Genomic DNA, 18,542 nt, shown 5'->3' on the forward strand with positions numbered 1-18,542 from the left:
AACTTTGTTTGAAATGTAATCATGCAAATGTCATGAGCTAGGCCTAGCCACATGCTTTTGCTCCAGTATTCATTCACTAAAGCCCCAATCCTGCCAGCACCTATACATGGGCGCCCTACACCTGCATAATTGTTTGCAGGGTCAGTATCTAAGAGAGAGTAAATAGCATGAAAGCAGCTTCTTAAAGCAACACCAATCAAAATAAAATAACAGATCTATTTCTTTTAACCTTGGATTGCTGTAATTTACCCATAAGATCACTACAACCGAAAGATCAAAGTGTTTTTTCAGTTTATTCACTGTGTGGACTTGACAGCAGTTTAGAGCCCGATCCTGAGCTTATTAAGACCTCACTGCAACCTGCACTATTTAAAAATACTCATATAACCTCCTGAGAATTCTAGGAAGAAGATAGATTATTAGCACTTATCTACAAAAGCAGCCTAAATGCTTTACAATAAAAAACAAACAAACAAACAAACAAACAAAAACCCACCAATACAAGTGGCAATGGATGCATGAGCTAATAGGTAGTTTTTCTGTTATTTTTTGTTTCACCTGTTATTTTTATGGGAGCTGAGACCCCTTTTCCTTTTTTGAGGAAGCTCATTGTCAAAGTTCAGCCTTTTTATGTATGGAAACCTCCCCAAAACTGTCCTTGAATTTCTTTTATTTTTGAGATCTTTGGGGTTCAAACTTCCACAGTGCATATGGTTCACAGCAACTGATATTTTAAGAAAACTGCTGGGTTAATTCGGACTCTTCCAAACTGACGATAGCCCAAAGTCTGCCTCACATGAAATGGATCCGGCCACGGTGTAGACATACTCTAAGCCTACACGGTGTCTGTAACCAAGGTGTCCTTCACTCCTCATTTGCCTGTAGACTTCAGGCAAGTGACTGCCATGTGGGGTGAACTGGAATCTTCAACCATGAAGACCAAGGTAAAGGTGGAAGCTCTTTTGCACCAGGAACCTGTCTAAGAAAGATGGACATTCCAGGACTCCCAGACTGATCCCCTCTGGGGAAGGAAGTTGTAACATCAACACCAGGCTGTGCCTGCCTTGACCTGTCTCCTCGTACCTGAGACAGCTTGCGAATGTGAAGTACTGAGCCGGCAACCCCATTGCCTGGCTCCTTGACTGCAGCTCTACCGCCTACTCCATGGGAGTCCAAAGAGCTGCAGAGTTGGAATCACTCATCAGTTTCAATATCTGATTGTTACGTTTTCTATTTTTCCGACTTTGTGTGACGGGTTTGGTCACAGAGACCCCCTTGGGACTGTCACCTGACGTGCTGAATTTACCTCTGAGCCCATTTTCTCTGCCAGTTTGGGCCTCCAGAACCCCGCGTTGTTGAGCCAGACATGCTAGCCTGTTGCAACACAGACCCAGGGTCTGAACCACCCCCCAAAGCTGCAGACTTAACTGAAAACAGCTCAGCAAGTGCTCCTGTTTCCAGCACCCAGACACCCAGCTCCCAATGGGATCCAAACCCCAAATAAATCGGTTTTACACTGTATAAAGCTTATAGAGGGTAAACTCATAAATTGTCCGCCCTCTATAACACTGAGAGAGAGAGATACACAGCTGTTTGCTCCCCCAAGTATTAATCACTTACTCTGGGTTAATTAATAAACAAAAGTGGTTTTATTAAGTATAAAAAGTAGGATTTAAGCGGTTTGAAGTAATAACAGACAGAACAAAGTAAGTTACCAAGCAAAATAAAGCAAAACATATAAATCTAAGCCTAATACATTAAGAAACTGAATATAGGTAAATCTCACTCTCAGAGATGTTCCAATAAGCTTCTTTCACAGACCAGACTTCTTCCTAGTCTGGGCCCAATCCTTTCCCCTGGTACAATCCTTAGTTGCAGCTCAGGTGGTAACTAGGGGATTTCTCATGACTGGCAGCCTCCTTTGTTCTGTTCCACCCCCTTTTATATCTTTATATCTAAAGGCAGGAATCCTTTGTCTCTCTCTGGGTTCCCACCCCACCTTATAAATGGAAAAGCACCAGGTTTAAGATGGATTCCAGTATCATGTGACATGTTCACATGTCCTGTGAGACCCCTAGTCTCCATTCTACAAGGTTGCCTGGCACGTACCCCCGGAAGGTTTGTAAGTAAACAGAGCCATTTACAGGTGATTGATTCTGAAGCACCCTTAATGGCTTCCACTTAACATGTTTACATCAGTAATACAAGTTTATATCTTATTCTCCTAACTCCAGACATAGAAATAATCCATGCAAACAAATAGGATGAACACACTCAGTAGATCATAAACTTTGTAATGATACCTTACAAGAGACCTTTTGCATAAAGCATATTCTAATTACATTATATTTACACTCATTAGCATATTTCCATAAAACATATGGAGTGCAACATCACACTTTATTTTTATCAAGTGGGAGACATCCCAGCCTTTCTATTTTACTCTGGTGGTACACTGGGGCTCAGTGTGTGCATGTGTGTATGAAACCTGTCACATCCATGCAGGAAAGGAGCTAAAAAGAATAAGGCCCAAATCTAAATAACCCTAAAATGCTGCCCTACCAAATGATTGATCATGTGCTCCTAGTTCTGTGAAAGTGTTCAAAGAACCTGAGCTGTTGGATACATACCATTAACATTCTGTGTATTAATGTCTGTGCCTGTATTAAGGTATTTATCTGTAGAAGCCACCGGCAGAAGGTTAGCTACATGCTGGCGAGATCTAAGGCAGAAGCTCTGAAGTTGTGGCTTAAATGTCAACAATAATTTGGTGTTAGAATTGAAATATTCAAGCGTCTGAGTGTGGATTACACGGCCTGAGTGAAGTTCTGTGATTGGGATTAATAACTAAATGGACAGCTGCCTCCTCGGTTCCTGTTTCAGGATTTATAAGGGCAGATTTTCTGCTGTATAATATCTTGTTTTTTTAACATTTTACTACACACAGCAGGGGCTGAAACTGTGGTTCTCTTTGTTCCCTGATGGATCTCTGTCACTTGACATTTATCTCAGGCCTGGTCTACATTAGCGGGAGGGTGGGGGGCAAGCTAAGTCGGTCTAAATTATGCAACTTCAGCTACGAAAATAGCGTAGCTGAAGTCATCGTACTTAGAACTACTTACGTGGTGTCTTCACTGCGGTAGGTTGACGGCTGACACTCCCCCGTCGACTCCACCTACGCTTCTTGCTCCGGTGGAGTACCAGAGTCAACGGGAGAGCACTCAGTGGTCGATTTATTGCGTCTTTACTAGATGCGATAAATTGACGCCCGCTGGATCGATCGTTCCGGAGGTAAGTGTAGACATGATCTCAGTTAGTACGTAGCACCCACTGCCTCTTTGGGAAACCAGGACTGAAAAGTCAATACCTGTAGAATTTGGAATTTCAGAACAGCATAAGCGAAACTGATGAGTCACTGACATTGAAATGCACATGTGCTGTAAGACCAAATCCCTGTTAACTGCTAGAGGGTTTCCCGCACTCTGCTGTCACAGTAAAGGGTTGGCTCAAGGGGATGTGCTGTGGCCATTGAACCTAAACTACACCCATGAATTTGAGATTGAGCCCTACCTCTGATAGTTTCAGACAATGTGTGCTGTGCATTTTTATTGCAGTCTGCAGAAGTTCCTCTTGGAAGTTTTGCCTTCTGATTCCAAAATGTTTGGGTTAAGAGTAATCGTTTAAAGCAGGGATTCTCAAACTGGGGGTCGTGACCCCTCAGGGGGTCACAAGGTTATTACATGGGGGGTCGTGGGCTGTCAGCCTCCACCCCAAACCACGCTTCACTCCAGCATTTATAATAGTGTTAAATATAAAAAAGAGTTTTTAATTCATAAGGGGGGGGGTCGCACTCAGAGGCTTGCTGTGTGAAAGAGGTCACCAGTACAAAAGTTTGAGAGCCACTGGTTTAAAGTGCTCTGAAATCCACATGCAGACTCTTGCTCTGTCTGCACTTAAAAGTTTTGCCAGCTTAGCTCTATAAATTTAGGTGTGAAAAATCACACTGCTAACGGTCATAGCTATGCCGGGAAAAGCTCTAGATTACACACAGTCATAGTGGCAAAAAAAATCCAGTAAATAAAATCAAAATAATTGAATGCCCATAAACTACATTAATGCAGCGTTACGGTGGCCCAGTGCTGTCTCCTGCCCTCATGTGGTGGGAGCTAAAGTTAAACCTCTGAATGCTAGGAACTATAGAGTTAAAGTACAGCCATAACCACAACACAACCTTAACTCTGCCTCTTCCCTAAGCCTGGGGTTGACACTCGCCACTGGAAACGGTTCAGTAAGGCTGGTGCAAAGGTTTACAAACTACAAAGGTCAGTGGTATCTTCTCAATCTCAGGAAGTCTTCAGATCAAGACTAGATGCCTTTCGGGAAGATGATTTAGTCAAACACAAAGTATTCAGCTAAATTTGGCAGTAAATGGATGAAATTCTGTGGCCTGTGTTACAGAAGAGGTCAGACTAGATGACCTAATAATCACATCTGGCCATAAAAACCTATACATCTACAAGAGATATGAAGAAGGACTAAAAGAACCTGTCAGTGTTTGTGTTGTGTTGCACAGATGGGAATACTGGCATTTACTGGCATCCCCTCCAGCTGTGTGCACTCCGTCATCTCTAGCTAGAATATGATGCTAGATGGATTACTGGGAGCAGCTTGGCAGAGCTGTAACTCTGATAGGAAGGGAGGTGCCTGTGAAACTTGGGAAAACCAAGTCTGCCCCATTTCAATGCTGAGCGTTGTAGGTTGTGTCTGTGAAGGTGCACAAGGGCGTGTTCTTGTCATGGAGATTGCCAGCAGCCTGGTGGCATATGTGTAAAGAGAAGTTGTTAGACTTTGTGCTGTTCTGCTCCTGTTCCCATGGTGTTCTGTAGCAGGGGAGGGCAGAGAGCTAGTGTGTGTGTCACTGGCATGCTCTGGTGATGCTGACACAGAGCAGAGTAGAGGTTGCATTGTGGGGGTGACATGAACCTTAACCCTGCATTTCCCCTTCTAAGAACCAAGGGGACAGGAATCCTTACCCAGCGAGGTCACATTCTCATAGTTCTCCTGCATGATGTCTCTGCAGAGGGCTCTCTGAGTGGGGTCCAGCAGAGCCCACTCTTCCCTAGTGAAATACACAGCCACCTCCTTAAAGGTCACCAGCCCCTGAAAGAGCAAGAGTCCAACATTCAGTACCTGCTGCCCCACTCACAGCCCCACCATTCACGGGGGAGAGAAGCCAATCAAATGGAAGTTCTGGGTGGACCGCAGTCAAGGCCAGCTCTAGGCACCAGCAAACCAAGCACGTGCTTGGGGCAGCACAATTTCAGGGGTGGCATTCTGGCCACCATTTTCTTTTTTTTTCTTTTTTTTTTTTTTTGCTTCGGCAGTTGCACTCCCGGAGGTTTTTTGTGTTTTTTTTCGCTTGGGGCAGCAAAATAACCTAGAGCCGGCCCTGCCACAGTCAACAGAGTCCCACCCCACCCCGCTCAGAGCATCCAGGAAACACCAGGGTGGGGGGATGAAGAGAGAGCCCCCTGTCTCTCCCAGCAGATCCCTCGCACACTAGCCACAGACATGCAGGAGATGGAATCCCTAGCAGGGCCCAGGGAGAGCTGCCTGGTAGGAAGAGAATGGAAAGTCATTAATTTTAGGATAAGTGGGGGAAGGATCTCCTTGGATTTTTTTATCTATATGTGATATTGAGAGAGAAAAGGGGAAGAAGTAGAGAGAATTTGTATCAATATTTGAGAGGCAAGTGGCACAAACAGGGAAAGGAAGCAATTACCTCCTCTCCCCCCCCCCCCCCCCTGCCCCCCACCACCCATCCTTCTCCCCCTGGAATTTCCTGGCTGCACAAAGACAGTTCAGTCCCCTGTAGTGTGAAAATCTCTCTCTGTCTCAATGGGCTAACAGGAGCAGTAACTGATGTGTAAGGTAGTGTGAGGGGGTGTATGTAAAACATTTCACTGCATCAAGTCTCCTGCAGCACCTCAGTAGGTGACATCAGACAGAGAGGAGCTGCAGTGACTAGGCATTGGGATGCCTGTGCCTTTAAGAACCCAGCCTTGGGAAGTCCATGTGAGAGGTGCTGTCCTGTGGGAGGGGAAATAAAAAAGCTCCTCTGCTCCGCCCCCACCCAGGAGTGGCGCCAGGGTTTTTGGCACCCTAGGCGGGGGGTCCTTCCGCGCTCCCGGTCTTTGGGGCACTTCGGCAGCGGGTCCCGGAGCAAGTGAAGGACCCACCGCAGAATTGCCACCGAAGACCCGGAGCGCGGAAGGACCCCCCGCCGCCGAATTGCCGCCAAGGGCGGCAAAATGCCGCCTCCCCAAATCCTGGTGCCCTAGGCAACCACCCAGGTCGCCTAAATGGAAGCGCCGGCCCTGCCCCCACCCTATTATTGCAAACACCGGTGTCGCACTGGAGTACAACTGTTCCCCCCTCTGCCTGTGCCGGGGTTTTGCCTCTGTCACCCTCAGGCAGCGCCTCACCCCAGGAGCTTACCCCTGGTTCCTTCATCCCCCCAACCCTGATTTTGTCCTTCAGTCCCTATCCTAACCCTGCCACCAGCTGCTTGACTGCCCCCCTCCCCGACCAGTCAATTTCCACCCCCTGCTCAGACCCTGGCCAGCCCCCTGTCCGATTTACACCCTTTGCCCCTTTTTAACTGTAACCCTTCTGCCAGGCCAAGTTGATAGCACCAAGGGCTGGGTTCAGTACATAGGGGTCCCTTCCCAACAGCGTGACACAGAACCAGCTCGAGCCCCCACCCAGTGACCTGGGAAAATCTTACACACACCCCTGGGCGCCTCAAAGAGGCAATACTTCCCCTCCCGCAAGCACAGAGCCTCGGTATAGCAGAAAATGTTTAATAACATGAGGTAAACGACATAGCATTAAATTGGGAGGTAAACGACATAGCATTAAACACCACAACTAGAGTTCATAGACCAAACCATGAGCGAAGACCCACCCCAGCAAATTGGGCCGTGTCCTTTCCTGTTGGTTCTTGAAACCAGCAACCCAAGAACCACCAAAGTCCCAAAAGTCCAATAACACCCTAAAGTCTCTGTTCCTGGTCAGTGCAGCCCCAGAGTTCAAAAGGCTGGGGGGGGGGCACGCAGAGTGTTAAGGGGCACCTTACATGATCCGTGGCCGACCGGCTGCCTCTCCGTGGGATTCCGCCGCAGCCTTCACTACGAGCCGCTCCACTCCACCAGCTGTCCCGTGAGCCGTTCCTGCCGTCCCACGAACTGCTCTGCTCTGCCAGCTGCTCCGCTCTGCTCCACTCACCGACCTCTGAGCCACTTGGCTCCGCTCCACTTCAACTGTCCCTTGGACCGCTCCAACCATCCCCGCAAGGCTCCGCTCTGCTAGCTGCTCCTCCAGCCGGCCCTGCAAACTGCTCCGCCATCCACTTGGCATATAGCTTCAGGTTTCCCCACTAGTTAACACAGCCTCAGTGATCTCAGCTCTTAGTAACTTTGGCTCTTTAGTGATTTCAGCTCTTAGTAGGGAAGCCCCAGTGCTAGTGCATCATTGGCCCAAAGTGAACTCAGCTCAGCAGCTTGTAACTAGACTCCTAATGGAATCAAAGTTAACTCTGACATTCAACAGGTGGGTGGCAGCAGGAAGGGGGGCAGTGCAATTGATGTTTCAGGCTCACAGAAAGAGCCCACACCACTAAATATAAATACCTACCACCAACCTCTCTCAATTCACTGTGGGGGTTTGTAACCCATACCCCTTGTCAAGCAAGTGCTACTTAGGTAATGGTGAGTCCTTCTGTCATACAACAGTTCCACTGGCCTTGATTCACATAATCAGGTAACAACACTTTATTCCTCCTGCCCCAATAACAGATAAACTGGGGATCCCACCCCATCCAAAGTAACGACTATCAGTTGCTGTTGTTTCATGCCAGGCGGGTGGGTGTACCTATGCAAACAAGATCAGCCCCTGGAGTTCTTTTCCACGCTCGCCATAATTCACCACCAGATGTCAGGGTAGAGCTCATCCTGACTCTGCTTACATCACCCAGGTAAAAAGCAGTCATCGGAATCTGATGCCAAGTAAGGGCAGGGAGAAGGGCAGTGGCTTCAGCAGACGTTACTGAGCATGCTCAGTGCAGTCTAAGCCTCTAAGATAGACACACACTCTCCCCGTGTCCCCCCCCCCCCCCCCCCCACGGGCGGGGGGGGGGGGGGGGGGACTTGCCCTGCAGCACCTTCCCCCACTGCAAGGAGCTGGGGGGGGGGTGTTCTGCGCTCTAGTTCCCTGCTGCAGCATCCCCCTGGGGGGGCGGGGCTCGGGCTGTGTCCCTCACAGCCACCCAGTGACCGGGACCAGCCACTACACCCCCCCTGTAGCTCAGAGCCCCACAACTGCGGGGGGAGGAGGGGAATGGCTGAGGCGCTTGGAGCAGCGGATCCGCCGCCCGCCCTACCCCCCCCCCCCCCCCCCCGGGCGCATACAAAGCTCGCGGGGCTGGAGGGGGAAGGAGAGCCCCGCCCCACAGCCCGAAATAAAGCGACGGATGCACCAAACCCCCCAGCAATGTCCTGCCTGCACCGAGTCCCCCCCTCGCACCGCCGCCTCCAGCCGCAGCCCCTGCAGCGCCTCCGCGACTCACACACGCCGGGGGTGGCCCGGCCCCTGCACACACAGCCCCGGCCAGGAGCGCTGCAGCCCGGGTTGGTATCTGCAGGACACACAGGAAGGGGCAGGAGCAGCTGGGAGCGGGGCGGGCTGGAGGAAGCAGGCGGCAGGACTTGGGGAGAACAAAGCCCGGAGATCGGGCACGGGGCAGCCGGGGAGGGGCCGTTCTCCCGGGGGAACCAGCCGCGGAGCCAGAGACTGCAGGTGACCGAGAGCCCCCGGGGGACGTGCTGGGGCCGGGCAGGAAAGTGACTCTGCCCCAGGGAGCTCAGACGCTGCAGCCCCCGGGGATCTGCTCCCTGGTTGTACATGTGCTGCCAGCACCTGGGGCCGCCCGAGCCAGAGCGGAGCCGCTGCAGCGAGGGTCTGCCCCCGGCCGCGCCGGGATTGGGGGGGCAGAGACTGGGGCCCGGCGGGGAGGGGGTCCCTTGGGATGTGGGGGAGGGGAGGTTTGAACTGTCTCTGTGCAGTTCCGGGGGGCAGGGGTGAAGTCTTTGCATCATTTCCCTGTTTGTGCCACTTCCCTCTCACATATTGATACAAATTCTCCCCAGTTCTTCCCTTTTTCTCTCTCAGTATCATATATGGATCATCAGTTCCAAGGAGATCCTTCCCCCATTTCTCCTCAAATTATTGACTCTCCATTCGCTTCCTACCAGGCAGCTGTCCCTGGGCCCTGCTAGGGGCTCCATCTCCTGCGTGTCTGTGGCTAGTGTGTGATGGATCTGCTGGGAGAGACAAGGGGCTCTCTCTTTGTCCCCTCACCCTGGTGTTTCCTGGATGCTCTGAGCGGAGTGGGACTTTGTTGACTGCGAACCACCCAGAGCTTCTGTTTGGCTCCTCTCCCCCATGAATAGTGGTGCTGTGAGTGGGGCAGCAGGTACTGAGTGTTGGGCTCTTGCTCTTTCAGGGGCTGGTGACCTTCGAGGAGGTGGCTGTGTATTTCACCAGGGAAGAGTGGGCTCTGCTGGACCCCACTCAGAGAGCCCTCTGCAGAGACATCATGCAGGAGAACTATGAGAATGTGACCTCGCTGGGTAAGGATTCCTGTCCCCTTGGTTCTTAGAAGGGGAAATGCAGGGTTAAGGTTCATGTCACCTCCACAATGCAACCTCTACTCTGCTCTGTGTCAGCATCACCAGAGCATGCCAGTGACACACACACTAGCTCTCTGCCCTCCCCTGCTACAGAACACCGTGGGAACAGGAGCAGAACAGCACAAAGTCTAACAACTTCTCTTTACAAATATGCCACCAGGCTGCTGGCAATCTCCATGACAAGAACACGCCCTTGTGCACCTTCACTGACACAACCTACAACACTCAGCACAGAAATGGGGGCAGACTTGGTTCCCCCACGTTTCACATGCACCTCCCTTCCTATCAGAGTCACAGCTCTGCCAAGATGCTCCCAGTAATCCATCTAGCATCATATTCTAGCTAGAGATGATGGAGTGCACACAGCTGGAGGGGATGCCAGTAAATGCCAGTATTCTGATCTGTGCAACACAACACAAACAGTGGCATGCTCTCTTAGTCCTTCCGTATATTTCTTGTAGATTTATAGGTTTTTATGGCCAGATGTGACTATTAGGTCATCTAGTCTGACCTCTTATATAACACAGGCCAGATAATTTCATCCATTTCCTGCCAAATTGAGCTGAATACCTTATGTTGGATTAAATGATCTTCTTGAAAGGCATCTAGTCTTGACTCAAAGACTTCCTGAGATGTTGAAGCTGCAACTTCCCTGGTAATTTATTAACCTTTGCACCAGCCTTCCACGCCCAGAGGCGAGTTCCAACTCCAGGGACAGGGAAGGGGCAGAGTTAAGGTTGTGTTGTCGTTGTGACATGTACTTTAGCTCTTCATTTCCTACTTTTCAGAGGTTTAACTTTAGTTCCCATCACATGCTGGGAGGGCAGGAGGCAGCACTGGGCCACCGTAACTCTACATTAATGTAGTTTATGGGCATTTAATTACCTTGATTTTATTCAATAATTGTTGGTTTTTGTTTTTGTTTTGCCACTATAACACGGGGGGACAGGGGGAGGGATAGCTCAGTGGTTTGAGCATTGGCCTGCTAAACCCAGGGTTTTGAGGCAAAAATCTGTCTTGGGATTGGTCCTGCTTTGAGCAGGGGGTTGGACTAGATGACCTCCTGAGGTCCCTTCCAACCCTGATATTCTATGATTCTACCCTAGAGCTTTTGCTCTCCTAGCTATGTTCGTTAGCGGTGTGATTTTTCACACCCCAAACTTACAGAGCTACGTGGAAAAACTTTAAGTGCAGACCGAGCAAAAGTCTGTATGTGGATATTAGGGCATTTTAAAATACTACGCTTGATGCAAACATGTTGGAATCAGAGGGCAAAGCTTCCAAGTGGAATTTCAGCAGAATAGAAGAAAAATGCACAACACACGTTGACTGAAAGCTACCAGAGGGAGGGCTCAGGTGTGGTTCAGATTCAATGGCCACAGCACATCCCATTGAGCCAACCCTTTACTGTGACAGCAGATTGCAGGAAACCCTCTAGCAGTTAACAGGAACTTAATCTTGCAGCACGACTGCATTTCAGTGTCCGGGACTCACCAGTTTGGCTTGTGCTGCTCTGAAATTCCAAATTCTACAGGTATTGGCATTTATCTCAGTTAGCACGTAGCACCCACTGCCTCTTTAGGAAACCAGGACTGAAAAAGTCAAGTGACTGAGATCTGTCAGGGAACAAGAAGAACTATAGTTTCAACCCCAGTTGAATGTTAAATGAGCAAGATGATTTTGTAAAAAGCTGCCTCTGGTGGCAGGGCTGTTTCTCAGGAACCTCGTGATCGAATCACTCCATATTTGGACCAATAACCCTTCCTGGAATGCCCATAAATCCCAGAAAATATCAAGACAATTCGAATAAATATGGCTTTTAGTGTAGTTAGAAAAATTGATCTTTAAACAGAAAATAATGCTTCCATCAACCTAGCTATTGCCTCTCGGGGAGGTGGATGACCTATGCCAATGGGAGACCCCTTTCCATTGCTGTAGTAATGTCTACATCCCCGGTCTGTCCTATCCCTTACTGTGCTGATTCCCACCAGTCCATGCTCACCGGTCCCAGCCTTCCTACAACTCTCATTGTGTCTGGGTGTCTCTCTGTGATTAAGGAGCAGGTCCAAGGTGACTTCCCCTCTGGCCGGAGCCTTAACTTTCTGGGGCATGGGGTTACTGTGTCTGTGTTTTGGGAGCCCCTTTGAAGAGGAGCTGTGACCCGGGCGGTGGAGTGGGGTCACCCTGACATTGCTCAGTCAGGGCAAACTGCAACAAATGGGGCAGACGATCCCCAAAACAGGTGGTTATTTCTAATAATGAGATTCACCAATTCAGCAACAAAATAGCTTCTACAATACCTTCCTGCTTATCCAGAATTTAGTAACACAGTTCCTTTGGAACAATGTAGCCTTGCGCTCCCACCCAGACAGCCAAGTTAAATAGGATTAGGATTACTGAAAATCTTGTTCATCATATAAAAAGTTCTACTAATCCCAAAGGTTCAGACACATTACCCACCAGGTCAGTGAATAGTTCAGATCTTACCCAAATCCATGCTTACTGCCAATTCTTATTAACTAAACTAAGATTTATGAAAAAGAAGAGAAAGTGTGTATTGGTTAAAAGACTGTGATCCATGCAGATGAGAGTCGAGTTCTTAAAGTCAGTTTCATAGTACAGATGGTGAGCTTCAAAGGTGTAAATAGAAACAAAGAGTCCTGTGGCACCTTATAGACCAGGGGTCTCAAACTCAAATGAACACGAGGGCCACATGAGGACTAGTGCATTGGCCCGAGGGCCGCATCACTGACACCCCCCTTCACTGCCTCCGGCCCCGCCCCCACTCCACCCCTTCCATGAGGCCCCACCCCTGCCCCGTCTCTTCTCCACCTCCTCCCCTGAGTGCGCGACTCCCTGCTCCTCCTCCCTCCCGGAAAGTGCTAAGCGCCACCAACAGTAATGCACCTCACTCAAAGGACAAAACATGCACTTAGTTAGATTTACTTCTGTTAAAGCTCCCCCACTGCACTGGGCTGCACCACCACTCCACCCCTGCTCTGCCTCTTCCGGGGTGGCAGGTTTGTAGAAATTTTGGTGGTGCCCAGAACCTGCCCTCCACCCCTACCTGCCTAAGGCTCTGGGAGGGAGTTTGGGTGGGGGAGGGGGTCTGGGGTGCAGGTTCTGGGATGGAGTTTGGGGATAATGTCTCAACATTACTCAACATCCCCTCTTCTCGCTGCTGTGGAGAAAACTTTAGGAGAATTCACTACCAAGGTTTTTTTCCTGTCTCTCCAGCTCTAATTTCAGTTTGTTTCCTTCTTTTCCACCCCGTTTCTGAGGTTTCTCTCTCTGTCCTAGCAGGTGCTGGGACGGTGAGTGAGAACGAGCAGAATCCTGAGCAGGAAGATGCAGAGCAAGTGGAAGCACATGGGGGATTATTGCAAGAATCCCAAGGGAATGTGTCCAGGCGTCATGTGAAGGGGAAAACCTGTGAGAGTCAGGACAGGCCAGAGAGGCAGCAGGGAATCCAGCCCAGGGAGAAAGTGGGCAAATCCATTAATTGTCAGGGGACTCACCAGAACTCCAAGGAAATCACAGCCCAGCAGAGAATACCCACAGAAGAGAGAAAAAACACATGCACTGAGTGTGGGAAACACTTCACTCTGATCTCCACCCTCATTAGACATCAGCGGATCCACACGGGAGAGCGGCCCTACAAATGCTGTGAGTGCGGGAAACAGTTCAGTGAGAAATCAAACCTTATCACACATCAGACAAGCCACACAAGAGAAAGACCCTATGAGTGCTGTGAGTGCGGGAAAAGCTTCACTCGGAGCTCTACCCTTACTAGACATCAGAGAATCCATACAGGAGACAGACCCTATGAATGCTGTGAGTGCGGGAAAAAGTTCACTCAGAGCTCAGTCCTTATTAATCATCAGAGAATGCACACAGGAGAGCGACCCTATACATGCTGTGAGTGCGGGCAAACGTTCGCTCAGAGCTCAGCCCTTTTTAAACATGAGAAGATCCACACAGGAGAGCGCCCCTACGAATGCTCTGAGTGCGGGAAACAATTCATTGAGAAATCAAAATTTATCAAACATCAGAATAGCCACACAGGAGAGAAACCCTATGAATGTTGTGAGTGCGGGAAACAGTTCAGTGAGAAATCAAACCTTATTACACATCAGACAAGCCACACAAGAGAAAGACCCTACGAGTGCTGTGAATGCGGGAAAAGCTTCACTCGGAGCTCATCCCTTATTAGACATCAGAGGATTCACACAGGAGAGAGACCGTATAAATGCTGTGAGTGTGGGAAAAGCTTCGCTTTCAAATCAGACGTTAATAAACATCAGAGGGTCCACACGGGAGAGCGCCCCTATGCATGCTGTGAGTGCGGGAGACAGTTCAGTCAGAAATCAAACCTTAGCACACATCAGAGAGGCCACTCAGAGCAGAGTCCCTACGAATGCTGTGAGTGTGGGAAAAAGTTCACTCAGAGCTCAGGCCTTATTAATCACCAGAGAATCCACACAGGAGAGCGACCCTATACATGCTCTGAGTGGGGAAAACAGTTCAGTGAGAAATCAAACATTATTAAACATCAGACAGGCCACACAGGAGAGAGACCCTATGAGTGCTATGAGTGCGGGAAAAGGTTCACTCAGCGCTCAGGCCTTATTAAACATCAGAGGATTCACACAGGAGAGAAACCCTATGAGTGCTGTGAGTGCGGGAAAAACTTCACTGAGAGTTCATCCCTTATTAGACATCAGGGGATCCACACGGGAGAGAGACCATATGAATGCTTTGAGTGCGGGAAAAGCTTCACTTTTAAATCGGACCTTATTAATCATCAGAGGATCCACCCACGAGAGCAGCCTGTGAATGCGGGAAAAGTTTCATCTGGAGCTCACACCTTAATAGACATCAGCGATGTCACTGGATAGAGACATACCATAAACACTTTGTGCAGGGCAGAGAAAAGATTGTTTTAAAGTCATTTGCTAATTCCCACACAGGGACTTTTTAGGGCTGTTTGCACCATTTGCGTCATCCTGTTCTCTCAGCACCCCCAGGTGAGTTGCCTGCTTTTCGTTTTGCAGGTCACCCTTCTCTGAAGTGAATCCTGTGGTCCTTTCTACCAACTCCTTTGTCCTGTGGGTCATGGGAGTGTGTGTCCCTACGGCCAGGAGTGTCCATCAGCCTCAAGTGGGGTTAATAAGGGTGACCTCAGGTGGGGGAAATCTAAAATTGACCTGGGCTTTGCCTCCTCTAGGATTTTCCAGCCTGCTGGAGGTAGCTACCCTAATGTAAACACCCTGCTAGATGTGCAGTGCTGACAGGCACAGGGGTTGGGGTTAGCTAGCACCTTCCCCTTTGACCTGTCCTAATCAACACTTTCATACTCGAGACAAGCCCTGAGCATCACATTTATACTCTCACCACACTAGCAGAGCAATTGTTAGAGTCGCCAAGTTTCCCCCTTTGGCGACAGATTGTCTCATCCCCTGTTGTTCTCACGCTGGTCCAGGTTGTGCTGGGCAGCAGGTATTTTTCTTTTTGCCATTTCCCTTATTGAAAATCTATTTCAATATAACAAAGAGGAGGAGCAGGAGTGGGACAAATGTATCATTTCAGCCTCTGCGACACCAGAAGGAAATGGGGTGAGTCGGAGGGATTCCCTCCTTCCCCATCACCATCACTAGGCCCGCTCACTCCAGCAGTGCAGACGTCTGTCTGAGCCACAATGGAGTTTATCCACCTCTGTTTTACCCCTCCACCTCCCAAAGAGTGTCTGCACTTCATAGCAAATTGATCCTAAATCCGACTCATTAGGGCTGGAGATGAAAGTGTCACAGACCTGGATGGGGAATTTCCGTGGATCCCAAACACAGTGCAAACATTCTGAGTTTAAATCCCAGTTTCTGTCTATTGACAAAGCCACTTCTGGACATTTTCCTGCTGATCTGGGATCGTTTGCACACGAGAAACTCGGCAGTTTTCTCCTATTACGATTATGCTAATTTTCTTTTTTTGTAAATAACACGATTCCATAATAATGAAGTGCTGTTGAGTGAAGCCGGTTTGAATGGATCAGAGGAGAAAGTGACGGGGGAATCTGCTCTCCTGGTTTTTGAGTCATCCGATGGGAACCTGCTCTGGAATTTAATTTTATATGAAACTGAAAGTGACTTATATAGAGATAGTTGAGTGGTGTTAAGAATAGTTTAGATTTAGTGAGCTGTGTTCTTCATTTTATTTGTTTTATACATTTCATTAAAATTAACAGAAATAGCGAGTCATGTCTTTCAATAAGCTACATGGGTCAGAACCGTGGAGCATCTGGATGGAGATCAGCCAGTCCAAGTTGGAGCCTTATCAACTCCCTCTGTAGTAACCCTTTGGCTCTCACATGAGAGCAGCTGTGGGGAGAGAGGGGTGGGAATCCATCTCAGCTCCCACTGCATCCTAGGGAGCTCAGAGCATCGCAAGGGAAAATGAGCTCCCCTACACAGGCTTTTAAGAGTACGGAGTTGGTGGAAGGGTGGGGTATCTCTAAGTAGGGGTGGGATGGTGGTGGATTTCTCTGCTGTCACTGTCATGACCAGGGCCAGCCAGCACACCCGTCTGGTCAGGATCAGCTGAAGTTGGGGGTCTGGGTCGAAGGGTTGTAAATGGAGGAGAAGAGATTGTGCCTTTCAGCCGTTGTGGTGTTGGCAGACTGAAGATGTGTTTGTGTTTTGGGGGAACATTGGGGAATGACTGAAAGAGGGCAGAGTTAAGGTTGTGTGGGCAACCTTAACTCTTAGTTTCCTATTTTTCAGGCATGTGAGTTTTGCAGAAGTTGAGGTTCTCCAGGCAGACAACATCCCAACAGGCACTTAACTCCTCATTAATGATGGTTTTTGCCCTTTAATTACTTCTTGGGGAATTCTGCACCAAAAAAATAAAAATTCTGCACACAATATTTTAAAATTTTGTATGTTTTATTTGTCAAAGTAACATAATATAACTCCAGTTTCAATTATTCAAAATACCTGTCAACAAATATGTCAACAATACAGACAACAGCAAAAATGATTCCCCGAGGAGAAGAGAGTTAACGAAACTCCTACAACAACCCAATTCCAGATGGGGGATGCTGGAGGGGGCTGTGTGGGGCCCCCAGAGCCCAGACACCTGCACTCCCATCCCCCCAGAGCCCAGCTTTAGGGCAGCCCCCAGACACAAGCACAGTTCTCCCCACAGAGATCAGCCATGGGGCAGCCCCCGGCCCAGACATCAACACCCCAGGGGCTTTACTCCCCCCAATTTCTTTACTGTCCTGGTGGGGGACGTGGTGTGCTGCAGCCCTGCCCTTCCCCACTCTTTGCCAGATCTGGCAGGGTGTCCCAGGCCCTCTCCTGCCTCCAGGAGCACGAGGATCAGGCAGAGCGTGCAGCCTCCAGCCCTGCCAGACTGGGCGCTCTGCTCACTGCGAGCTGGGTGTCTATATAAAAGGGAGAAAGACAAGAAAATCCCATGATGTCCCAGGAAGAAGTGAGCAGATTTCTTCCCACTCCCAGGCCCCTTTTCTCTACACAACCCTTTGCTGTGTGGGAGGGGTGAGATAGAGGACGCTGGGGAATCAATACCACCGAGATGACAAAAAGGAAAATTAGCTGGTTAAATGGGACATGACAAAAATAGAGAAGTTGTCGCCATTGGAGTAAAAGAAGTTTACATCGGCTGAGGTTCTGGCCCATTTACTCCAACGGAGACAGGACGATTAACATCAGCTGGGAATATGGTCCATCTGCTTGTCTTTTCCCCAATCCTGGTCACAGACCCTAACAGCTGTTGCTGCCCCTCGGTCCCAGCTGTGAGGGGTGTGAAGCTCTTTCATTCTGCAGTGCCTAGTTCACCTACATCTGAGGGACTTCAGCTGCCCTCTGTCCCAAGGGCCCCCCACTCCCAATACAACTCATAGTGCTCCCTGGGGCCTTCTGCCAGGAAAGGTTCATTGCAGGGGGATGGGTCCCTGTTTGCCTGTTCTCTCTAGCTAGGACTGTCCAGGGTGCCCAGAACTGGGGTGTCAGAGCACCGTGGTCCTGTGTGAAACTGCCATTCACCTTCTCCTCCTTTGGTCTCATCTTGCATCGAATCCAGCCTTTTTTCTCTCCGCCACCATCATCCTAAACATGCTGCACTTGCTTCCTCCCTCCTTTAAGAGACAGTGTCCCTGTTGTGGTTAAATAGGCTTCTCTGTAACCTCTGCCTGCTTCCCCCACCCCATTTCCTCACTGTTCAGTCTGCGCTGATGTGGTTCTTTCTCTCTGGGATCCCCCTCCCCCCTTCTCCTTCGTCATTGAGCATCATCCGGAGAAGCTCAGGAGGTTGGATCCTGAGATGCACCAAGGTGAACTAGGAGCACAAACCCCCACTGCCCATCCATGGGACTGGTGCTTGGCCCTTTGCTGTGAGCAGGATTTGAACCTGTGCAGGCAAACCTCATGGGATTGGGGGAACCAGAGTCAGGCTGGGGCAGAATGTTCTGTTTGACCCCCGGACAGGTTTGTGCTTTGGTGACCCTGTGATTCCATTCCCAGATCACAGAACCCCAAACCCCATAAAGGAGAGATTTACAGATTAATGAGGTGGGGGCTTGTTCTGAGCAAAGGCTGTTGTGATGACAGAAAAAGCTGTGGTGGGGTTTGAAGGACAAATCCCCAACCAGAGCCCTTGCTGGAGTTCGGGTGATCTCCGGTTCTTTCCTTGTTTTTAATGTTTTCTGGGCAATGCTTTCCGCTGAAGACTAAACGTGATTGCACCAAAGAGCTGGGTGGGTATCACTGTTGGCAG

At 49.3% G+C, this 18,542-nt stretch overlaps 1 protein-coding gene across 1 annotated transcript in view; it reads left to right on the top strand.

Annotated features, from left to right (window-relative positions):
* Positions 1-16,666, top strand: part of LOC117870652 (zinc finger protein 850-like) — a 35,358-nt gene extending 18,692 nt beyond the window's left edge. Inside the window, exon 4 of the mRNA XM_034757881.1 lies at positions 13,486-16,666. Coding sequence (XP_034613772.1) covers positions 13,486-14,647 — 1,162 coding nt within the window. The 3' untranslated portion in view covers positions 14,648-16,666. The remainder of the gene's footprint in view (positions 1-13,485) is intronic.
* Positions 16,667-18,542: the final 1,876 nt, after the last annotated feature.

This window comes from Trachemys scripta, unplaced genomic scaffold (genome assembly GCF_013100865.1).
Source record: "Trachemys scripta elegans isolate TJP31775 unplaced genomic scaffold, CAS_Tse_1.0 scaffold_85, whole genome shotgun sequence".
NCBI classification, from domain to species: Eukaryota; Metazoa; Chordata; order Testudines; family Emydidae; genus Trachemys; species Trachemys scripta.